The sequence below is a fragment of the Asparagus officinalis genome, chromosome 10 (assembly GCF_001876935.1).
Source record: "Asparagus officinalis chromosome 10, Aspof.V1, whole genome shotgun sequence".
Classification (NCBI taxonomy): Eukaryota; Viridiplantae; Streptophyta; class Magnoliopsida; order Asparagales; family Asparagaceae; genus Asparagus; species Asparagus officinalis.
Window position 1 is genome coordinate 57,031,328 of NC_033803.1, and position 11,586 is coordinate 57,042,913.

At 36.1% G+C, this 11,586-nt stretch overlaps 1 protein-coding gene across 1 annotated transcript in view; it reads right to left on the reverse strand.

The window, feature by feature from the left end:
• Nucleotides 5,906-11,586, reverse strand: part of LOC109825177 (biotin synthase) — a 14,064-nt gene continuing 8,383 nt past the window's right edge. Inside the window, 4 exon segments of the mRNA XM_020391947.1 lie at nucleotides 5,906-6,499; nucleotides 7,144-7,283; nucleotides 7,919-8,124; nucleotides 9,121-9,227. Of these exon segments, the coding sequence (XP_020247536.1) occupies nucleotides 6,188-6,499; nucleotides 7,144-7,283; nucleotides 7,919-8,124; nucleotides 9,121-9,227 (765 nt within the window). The 3' untranslated portion in view covers nucleotides 5,906-6,187.

Genomic DNA, 11,586 nt, shown 5'->3' on the forward strand with positions numbered 1-11,586 from the left:
TTTGGTCACATCAAGAATGTAAGATTTGATCCGATTACACATTTGGGATTCAGATGTTCGTTTGATTATCAGTTAGGAGCTTCTGATTTTGTTCTGAGCAGGTATGTCACATTTGACTCTCGACAGGTGGAGAGTGTTGATCAGATCATTGGGATGTCACAGCGGGTGGGTGGTGATGCTAATTTACATTGGGTAGAGATTACTCCACATACTCCAGATCATACTGTATCGTTTGAGATTCTAGCTGAGGTGACACAGTTTGGAGATCATTTGGATTTGGATTCAGATGATGAGTTGATTTTTTATTCGAGTGCAGCTGGTGGACATGTTTTAGATACGGCTATTGGTTCACCTCAGGTGGAGGTGTTTGATTTGTTTCAGTTTGAGGCCTTAGGAGCGCTATCAGTTACAGATTCGTTAGTGATATTGGTGAAGAGTTGTAAACTTTTCTATTTGATTGAGGGCCTTTGGAGACCGTTTGGGTGAACTACGTGAATGCTTGATTCCTTGGGCAAGAGGATACGTAGGCAGTCATTTATGATGCAGCTAGTTTGGTGAGTTGATACCGATATTTGGAGTTTGTTCGTATTCTCGTTTAGGTTCTCGACTTGTTGTGGATTGAGTCTGTTGTCCTGGATTTATTCCACTTCATACTGGAAGCAACAAGTGAGATGTTTGGTTGGTATTGGTGTCGGCTTAGTTTTGGAAAACTTCGTCGAGGTGGAGAATTGTTGTATAGCAGATTCCTAATATATTTCCTAATTTGTTTTGGTAACATGTTATTAAGATTCCTAATCTGTTTTGGTAACATGATTCCAAATCTGTTTTGGTAACAGGTTATTAGGATTCCTAATCTGTTTTGTTTTTTGTTTTAGAATTCCTAGTATATTTATGATTTTAGGATTTCTATATATATGGAACAATTGGAAGAGAGAATTGAGAAAATTGGGGATATTTGGAACACAAAAAAGAGGTATTTTCTGAGCTATTGGTTAGGGTTTTATTTGGAGAGAATTAGAGATTTGTTGGTGAGATTAATTGGTGAGTTTGAGTGATTTGTAATCTCAGTTTGTACTCTTCTTTTCTATTAGTGAAAAACCCTATCTCCTTCTTGCCCTGTGGACGTAGACAACTTACCGAACCATGTTAAAATTGGTTGTTTGTGTTTGTGGCATTGCTTTGGTTCGTTTGGCCTTCTCTCGACGTTCGTTTGATTTGATTTCTAGTAGCACGTTGGTTTGGTTGTTTGGCTTCCGCATCGCATTAACAGTTATCGCTTTTCTCATTTTCTGTATGTATTTTGGATGATGATGATATTCTCTGTAATGTGTATTAATTGAAAGAAAAATGTCGCTTCATTGTGTTTAAAATTCAGAAAAAGATGAATTCCGCGTCCTGTAGGCCTGTTACTTAGTTGACACATTCCTTTAATTGAAAGTCCTTGAGTTACCAGAAACCTGTCATATTTGATTACGCTATTAAATTCATCACTATTTGGACTTTCCATAAGGTAGAACTGTAGAAGTAATGTAATAGTTATATTATCTTAAGTAATTTGTGTTATGTAACACTTGATTGCTATGTATTTATTGTTTGTTAGGATTACTGAAATTTTCTAATCATTATGCAAAATGCAAAGATGACTTCACAAATAAACCATGTTTTTCGTCCATAACATGGATTATACACTAGTTATTCTAAGGGTTCTCCATTGATGCATGTTTGTTACTTTATTGGTCGCTATTATGACCTACTAAACAGTTTGTATATCAGTATACGTTATACAGTAAAATTTGAGTGAAATTTCAACCATTAAAGCTACTGAATAAGGAGAACTATTAGGATCTTCCTTAATTTTTAGATAGCAATATAAAAAAGGGTTAATTGTGAATAGAACCTTTGTAGTATCACTTAATTGCGGATAGATCCCCTATAATTCTACTTGTGCCATTAGATCTCCTAAGCGTTATCTTTTTACTCTTAAAAATTTCAAAAGAAAGTTTATAGAGGCGATAGACCACCCGTAGTTCTGTTGGTGCAGATAGACCCCCAACTGTTGATCTTTGTGACTCCTAAAGGAGTTGAAAAAGTTCACCAAGGCCTATCTGCAGTTGGGAAGATAGTACAGGGTTTTATCCCCACCAATAGAACTTCAGTGGGTCTATTTGCAACTGGGTAAAACTATAGTGGATCTATCCACAATTAACCCTTAAAAAATATTGTCTTTACTTTATTCTGTTAAGCCTTTGGTACTATCTACTGAAGAATGTTGTCATTACCTAGATAAATATTTAAGAAACTATTGTAATGGGCATGACCTGACAGAACAATATGCACAAAATATCATTAGGTTTCTACTTTTTCTTTTCCAATGTTATGGGTGATAGTTGGAAAAAAAAAAGGTGAAAGAAGAATCATGTGAACTCAGGCATTTAATTGTCCTATTTTTGTGATCATATTACAAATATAATCAACTTTTCTACCATATTATGTGACTTTAGTAAGACTTGTGTCTTGGCACTTTTTCTTCCTATCCTTTCCATTGTAAGTTTATACTTGAAATCCAAGGCGAGTATGTAATAGACGCGATTCATTTGAAATTCACATTTTATATATATTATGATAGTACTATATACTTTTGCTTAATTTTATCCATCTCACTCTTTTTGTAGAAACATGAACAAGTAATGCATCACTAATGTAAGTATGACCTCTAAGATGAGGTTTGTGAAGCAATTGACATTGTATACAAACAATCATCTTGATGAGCTTTATATATGACAATTTTTTTGCTCTTTCAGATTTTCTTTTTAAGACAAATGCTTGAAACCCCTTCTCTAATCTTGGTGCCTCATGGATGTATAGTGGCATACACTTTTTGAATTTCCCTGCTTCCAGCTTACATACATTTTTAAAAAAAAGCTGAACTAGCTAGCTTACAATATATTTTTAAAAAAAAAGCTGAACTAGTACTGTGATGAAGGTTATCTATATAAAATGGTAATGCTAAGTGCTGTGCTATTAGCATGGGCAGCAAGCTCCCACCCCACCTCCTAAGGCTGAGGTGGCGGTGGGAGCTTGCTGGACTTGGCCTAGGGGCTTGTGCCATGGAGCTCCCAAGCTATTTAAAAAAAATTACAAAAAACTCCTTGCTTTTGTACCTTTGCAATAAAAGAGTGGTTTTTTTGATAGAAGAAGGGTTTTTTTACAAAAAACTCCTTGCTTTTGTACCTTTGCAATAAAAGAGTGGTTTTTTTGATAGAAGAAGGGTTTTTTTGATATTGTTGGAGCTCCTAACAAGGTTTGCAATAAAAGAGTGGTTTTTTTGATAGAAGAAGGGTTTTTTTGATATTGTTGGAGCTCCTAACAAGGAGCTTGTTGGAGCTCCATAAAATAAAGAAGACCTCTCAAGGCTTTTTTTTTAAATTTTAATTACAAAATGCTTGAGAGCTCTTGAGAGTTTGCTGACTAGGACTCCCAAGTGGGAGCTTGATGCACTTGCTCTTAGAGTTAGCTCTCTATTTTCACATTTGCCTTTTTGCATATGCAGGCTAAGAAAAGGGTGGCTTTGCTTCTTCAAAAACTTGAAAAAAAAATGAGTTGCCAGAGCTTCCAGCACCTCGACAAGATCCTGAGCTACCAACTCCTGAACAATTTCAGGCATACAAGAAAACCGCCTTCAGAAACAGAAGCTATGCGCCTGTTGGAGTTCGCGGAGTCTTTGGAGGGGTTGTCCGAAACATGCATCTTCATTGGAAAATTACAACATGAACTGAATTAAATTATTGCACTAGGCTCCCCTGGCTGAATTTTTTTTGACTCTTTTACCCTCGGGAGGTCTGTTCAAAAGTCAATCCTCCCTCTGCGAGGATAAAAGAGTCAAAAAATTTCCAGTCAGGGGGTCCAACTGGGCACAATATAATAATAAGGGGTCTATCTGAAACAATAAAACAACAGGGAGTACATCCGCCGCAGCTGGATGATTGGTCTGGGGGTCTATCTGCAATTAACCCTAAAAAAGTATGGGAAATTTTGCAAAATAGACCATTTTTATGAAATATATAGCGAAATAGACCACTTTGAAAAATAATTAGCAAAATTGACCTCTTTTGAAAAAAAGAGGTCGATTTTAAAAAACAAGGCTCAGAAAACATACGGCACTACTAGTCCCGTATGTTTAAAGCCATCTAATCACGGATTAGTGACTCAGAAAACATACGGGACTAGTAGTCTCATATGTTTTCTGAGTAGAAAATTTTACTAATCCGTGATTAAAACATACGGGACTAGTAGTCCCATATGTTTTCTGAGCTGTTTTGCAAAATAGACCTCTTTTTGGCCTGTTGGCCAAAAAGAGGTCTATTTTGCTAATTATTTAGCAAAACGGTCTATTTTGCTAAATAATTAGCAAAAACGGTCTATTTTGCAATTTTTCCCAAAAAAGTATACGCCCGACAAACACATGCACGTTACATGTATGCAGGTAGATCTATATACGTAAAAATGCTGTTGAAGCCAATCTTAGTCATCATGGATGGTCTCTGTAGAGTCCGTAAATCTTTCTGTAGTAAATTCCGATTATCTTGTAAATGGAATATATTTTGAAAACGGGAGAGGCTTCTGCGGCCTGTATTCCTTTTTTCATTTGAGGAGGAAACTGTTCGGTCTCTGTAGCAACCATGAAAATTTCAGGCCTGTATTTTTAAGTTCATGACCACGCTGGCGTTGCTGCAGCACACGTCGTCTGAAAAACCTCGGAGTAGAGAGGGTTGATACTGTGAATGTGTTTTGCGATCGGTGAACCAGGCTGTCGTGCAACAGGAAATGCTGCCATTTTTCTTTCTCAGTTTTTCTTTTATTTCAATGCCTAGGTAACTTCAGAGCACAACTCAAACAAAATACTTTAGTTTAATTTTCATATAGAACAAGATAATTTGGTGATGTAGACATAATTTTAGCGCCCCAAAATAGACAAGATAATCTAGTCACATATAAGATAATATCAACAAAGCTAGAGGCTATATACATGGTGTGAAAACTAAAAGACAAACGCAAGCTACTTTTAAAAGCATCTTCAAGTTGCTCCTAAAACAACAACTTAAAAGCATAAATAGTTTCAATAAATAATTTGGATCCTCTCTACTACAGAAAAGTAGTGGAGAGACCACTGTTTTTTATACTAGCCATTGATTATTTTATGAGTGATTCAGATTCATTCTAAATTTAGCGCACATCATACCTCCACGTATTGCACTCAACTTAATTTGCACTCAAAGACAAATTATAACTATATATTAGGTAATCGACGATTGTGATAATGCAATGGTCTCTCCACTACTTTTTTCCGTAGTGGAGAGGATCCAAAGCCTTCAATAAGCATGCATAAATTTTTTTTGCTAAACGTCATTACTTATTGCTTCTTAAGATAATATCGAGAACGGTGGGTGATCCGGATGGTTGGGAGGTTCCAATATGGCTCCCAAGGTATTGGACTTTTGATTTTTTTTGTCAGTACTACGGCTACAAGCTTCATTTATTCCGTGCTTGCTTACCAAACCAAATTAAAATCTTTTCCCAAGTTTCTTTCATTTACGACCTAAACAAATTTCTAATGCCAACCCAGATTCAAAGTTGTGGTTACTGTTTGCATATAAGAGGATTTTAACTGCTCATGCAAATTCTACACATCTTAGAGTTATCAATGGTAACTATTTTTAAATTCATAAGCATCACTAATTACTTTTTATTTGATCAAGGCTTAGATCCTTTAGAGCCTTAAATTCAAGTTCCAGGAAGGTAGATTGCAATCAATAATAGGAAACTGGATTCAAATGCGAGGAAAACAAATTATATTGAAGATAAGGAAGACATAAGTTTAGTCAAAGCACAATAGTGGACCATCAAAGAACAAAAAGAAATTACAAGTTGTGAGATTTTTAACTGGTAAAGTCCATTCAGTCCTTATTTTCTTCGTCTCCATTAGAAATAGAATGTACCATGTTACATTCCATCGACAAGTCATTAAACGGAACCAATGGACAATAAGCTACATATATATATCAAACGAATACAAGACGATACTGCCAAATAACAACAAGTTCAAGTACACCACAAATAAAAGATAGCTGAAACCCTAGTCGACCTGTTTTGATAAAAGAATAGGCCGTATGAAGAATGAATTTCGCTCTCAAGCGATGTTAGAGACAGCTTCTTCTTCACATCTTTCTGATTCAATGCCTTCTGATGAATCTTCAGTGAAACTAGGAGCTTTTGGAGTGAGCCCGAGAACCTTAAACATCAGTTGATCAGCATTATAGTCATTATTCGGAGTTGTCAATAGCTTGTCACCAGTGAAGATGGAATTTGCACCAGCAAGAAAGCACAGTGCTTGCTCGGGCATTGAGAATTTTACACGGCCAGCTGATAGTCTCACCATTGCCTTTGGCATCACAATGCGAGCTGTAGCAATCATTCTGATCATTTCCCATATCTCCACAGGCTGAGGAAACAAAAATTTAGCAGGTGTGGAAGACCATAAAAAAGGTTGGAAACATATGTATCGAGAAATGATAGGTGGATTTGCAACAATGGATGAAGTTAATTGACTCGGAGTGTATTATTGGTAAATATTTGGGTCAAAGACTAACTTTGTGATGTGAGTTCGTATTTGTGAAGGAAAAATATTGATTAATAAGAAACTGACAATGCAGCGGAAAGAGGCAGCAGATACAGAAGGAATTGGCATAATGGTAAAAGAAGAAAGAAAACATGTCGATAACTTACTCCAGAAAAAGTTAGATATATGGGATGTTGGTGTTATGGTGTTTTTCCAAGGTCAAAATCCAGATATCGTACTTCAGTTCTCAAGCCATGCTTAAATTTCTGTAATATAATGATGACAGCACTTCAAGTACATTACACAAGATAGTTCAATGAGGCCCATGAATATTAAGACTCATGAAAATCATGACCATGATGCCATAAACAGCAAACAGATGGCAGAGAACCGACAATATTATCTCTTATAATGAGATCCTTTACTTTTATTCCTTTCTTTAGAAAAGAAAGAAAGACGGCATGCATTTGTATAACCTCGGTACCAAACAGTAAAGAGATGCTACCATAACGAAGACATGGACAAACCTTCTGATCTTGAAGAGGCGTACCCTTGACAGCAACCAAAGCATTGATAGGTACGCTCTCAGGATGAGTGGGAAGAGTGGCTAGTGTATGCAACAAACCAACACGATCCTCTTCTGCTTCTCCAAGACCAATAATCCCTCCTGTAAATTGTAACGGTGATGCATTAGTATCAGCAAACTCTTTGTTTTTTTATTTAAAGTTCCTTTGGAGCAACCACATGAACAAAGACTGTTGTCATTGTAATTGATTACAATTGAACATGCACATCCACATGAATAGCATTAATATTGGTAGTCAATGTTTTAAAAAGCTCCCGCCTAGGTGAGCGGAGACCGCTTACGCGGATTGCACCGCTTAGTTTTTGGTCTTGATTTCCTCCATTGCTTCCTCCATGTCCTCTAACCTCCTCCGAACTCCGCCGGTCACCTCCATTGACTAGGAACGCCTCCTGCAACTGCTTCGACCTTCAGTTAAACCTCATTCATCACCACTTAAACAAAAAAAAAAATATCCTCCTTGGAGCCAGTTTAGCAATTAGCACCCAGCGGTGCCTAGAGCTTTCGATAACATTGATTATAATTAAAAAATAAAAAATAGCAAAAAGCCTAGGCCCCAGCTAGGCTCCACATTAGGCGCCTAAGCTCTAGGTGCCGGGTCCGATGCCTAAGCCACCTAGCACATTCTGTAACCTTGTTGGTAGCAATACTGCAGACATATCAAATTTTCTAAGATAAATAAGAGGAGTGAGATACAAATACAACAAGAGCTGGACTACCTGAGCAGACGCTGATTCCAGCATCACGTACATGTTGAAGTGTCTCCAGTCTCTCATCATAAGATCTTGTGGTGATGATGTTTGGGTAATATTCTCTTGAAGTATCAAGGTTATGGTTGTATGCCGTTAGGCCGGCCTCTTTAAGTTCCATGGCTTGCTGCTTCTCTATCATTCCTAGTGTGCAACAGACCTCCATGCCCATTCCCCTGCAATATGCCATTATGAAAATCTTAATTGTCAGTTACGTCTCTGATCACTGGACAACATATAAAAGGATGAATGAACTAATTCAGTCGCTTCAGTTTTTAGGACGGAAAGTTTGGACAAGGTAAAAATCGAATAAAGAGGAAGCTAGGCTCCCTCATAAGATGGCTTGATTATGCTCATTTGAGTGTGCAAGAAATGTGAATGGTCGTTCTACAGTAAAAGATGTGCAGCTTCAGACCACTCAGTCTATTGTTATGTCACAAAATGTAGATGCTTAGCATTCAACCGCAAGTAAGATACCCAAAAGATTAGGTTCAGGACAAATAAATGGATCTAAAAGACTAGGGTTTTTTTCATTAAAACTACCTTTAAAGTAGGGTGGTTATACATGAATCACTTTTAAATGTTAATTTATACAGAAACCTGTCCACCGTTAAATGGGGTTTCCCTTTCAATCAACTACATTTGACCAGTTTGCTTTCCATTTATACCCTTAATCATCAGAATACTTGTGATTAGTAAGGGTAAAATCAGTGTTACTAGTAAGGGTATCCTTATGATTGAGGGTAAAAATAGAAAAGAAAATGGTAAAATGTGGTTGATTGAAAAAGAAACCCCATCTGAAGGTGGTTTCTGTATAAATTGACATTCAAAGGTAGTTCTTATATAACCATCCTATTTTAAAAGGTGGCTTTCATGAAAATACCCCAAAAGTCTAAAGAACTGCTTTCACAGATTTCACAAGCCTATGAGATCTACATTTTTCAGAAGCATACATCAAAAACTGTACTGACTGTATTCTTAGTAACAGAACATGGGCCAGATACAGAATTACCAAAGATGAGGATTTTAGAATGTTCTAAAGGTACTATACAAAACATTGAAAGCTGTAAGAAGTTTAAAATCAAACCAAATAAAGTATGATTTAATAATTTAACAGTTTCAAGCCCCACATGACACTTACAAAAAGAGCAGGATAGAGATGTTCAGATTACCTTATTTCCTTGACATATTCGAGAATCTGCTTGAAGTTGGTTTTTCTGCCAATTGTGTCTCTCCATGCAGCACCCATGCAAAAGCGTGTGCTGCCAGCCTCTTTGGCCTACAGATATAATATGATTATTAACTGTAAGTTAGACTACTATATATTGTCAGCCAACCACAATTTTAGAAGGATGGACACAGCCATGGGCATGGACGGGAACAAACGAGACTGCAGTTCCTTAAATAGTAGGACATATGACAGCATCATGCTGATAGGGCCTGAAACCTGCGCCCCATGGACCACACGACCAGGGACGAATTTAGAGGGGGCGCACAGCCCCAGCCCCCAGGCCCCCCTCCCCCCATTTTGAAATTTATATATATGTGCATAAGCTATACAAGAATTGTTAAACTGGCTATACTAAGATATTATTCTAGGGGTCTAATTGAGGGTCGAACTGTGATTTTGTTTTACCTACATAAAACACTGACCCAAGCAAACATTGCTTCTAGAATGTGGGGCCAACCCTTCTTGATTTGATTCACATATACTATCATGTCTCTTTCCATAAAACCTCTAAGAAATAGAATGGATTTTTTCCCCTTCATATTAGTCTCTTAAATCTTTAATATTTGATAATTTTCCCTCAAATTAATGAAGTTGGTATCAGGTATTCCAATTTATGTATCATGTTGTGTTACTCTTCATTGGAGGAATTGACTTGAAATAACTTATAAACTTCCGGGACCTGATAGCAAAAGTTAATGATTTTGCTGAACTAACTTCGAAACAATGTACAATAATGAGGGGGCCTATTAGCAATTCAATGATTTGAGGGACTGGTTTTCCTAAAATACTAAAGATTAAGGGACTAATATCGTAAAAAAACTATTTTATAATAATTTAAAATTAATAAAGAAAGCAAAAATGTTACATTAGCGATTTCAGAGAATATATGAGCGCCCCAATGAATATCAAGTATGTTATATGCTCTATTTGTGATTCCAAGAATGTGCATGAACACCTTGTTGTGCTAAGCGGGAAGGACGAAGGTGCACCCCAGAGAGTTTAAATTGAGTTTTCCTTATTGGGATAGTCGAATTGAGTCATACTAGAGCCTCCATATCATTAAATATATGAACAATCCTTTCACAATTGAAAACGGAAGACGGTTTAGTTGACAACATGATCGACTTTATTTGCACATTCATGACAGCATTCCTGGGCTCGTCCTGTACGTAGTATTATTTACAGAGTTTGATGCGGAAAGTAACTTAACAACCATTAAATATGCTTCGGTAATTAAATTAATAGATGATAGATGAATTGATGCAAATTTTTGAAAAGTTAATCCAACTAAATTATCATAATTATTGTAAAGAAAAAGCAAAATTAAAATAAAATTGATATTGCCGAGTTGAATGACAGAGAGTGTGTAAAGAAATAGTACGTAGGCATAGCATGGATGGGGCAAGTAACAAAATAGGAAAAGGACAAAAACCCCTTACTATATACCAATTCAAACAGAAATCTTTACAAGATAATGCCTTTCTCTTACTCCCAATATTGTTATTGCTTGCAGGGAAGAGTTTAGAGGAGGGCGGGCTGGGGCAGCCACCCGCCACGTTTTTGAAATATATATGTATGCCCCTAAAGCTTAAGTTATATTACAATTGTTAAAGCGACTATACTAAGATAATATTTCATTCAATATAGGGTCTAATTACAATTTTTTCTTACTTTTAGAAAAACACTGACCCAAGCAAACATTACTTCCAGAATGTGGGGCCCACCCTTCTTAATTTGATTCACATACACTATCATGTCCCTTTCCTTGAAACCTTTAAGAAATGGTATGACATTTGTATATTAGTCTTTTAAATCTTTAATATTTGAGATTTTTTACTCAAATTAATGAAATTGGTATTTACCCTAATTTATGTATCATGTTGTGCTACTCTTCATTGGAGGAGCTGACTTGAAATAACTTATAAAATTAGGGAACCTAATAGCAAAAGTTAATGATTTAATGAACTAATTTTGAAACAACTTAAAATAATGAGAGGACCCATTAGCAATTCAATGATTTGATGGACTATTTTTTTCCAAATACTAAAGATTTAAGGGACTAATATAGGAAAAAAGCTATTTTGTAATAATTTACAATTAATAAAGAAAGTAAAAAATGCCAAAAAAAGTTACGTTGGTCATTTCAAAGAATATATGAGCACGTCAATGAATATTAAGTATGTTATACAATTATATTTGTGATTTCAGAGAATGTATATGAGCACCTTGTTGTGAGACGTGGGTAGGATTAGCGTGTATTCAAGAGAGTTTAAATTGAGCTTTTTTGGATCATCGAATTGAGTTATACTAGCCTCTTATCATTAAATTTACGAACAATCTTTTCGCAATTGAAAACAAAAGACGGTTTAATCAGTAACATGCTTGACTTTGTTTACACTTTAATGAC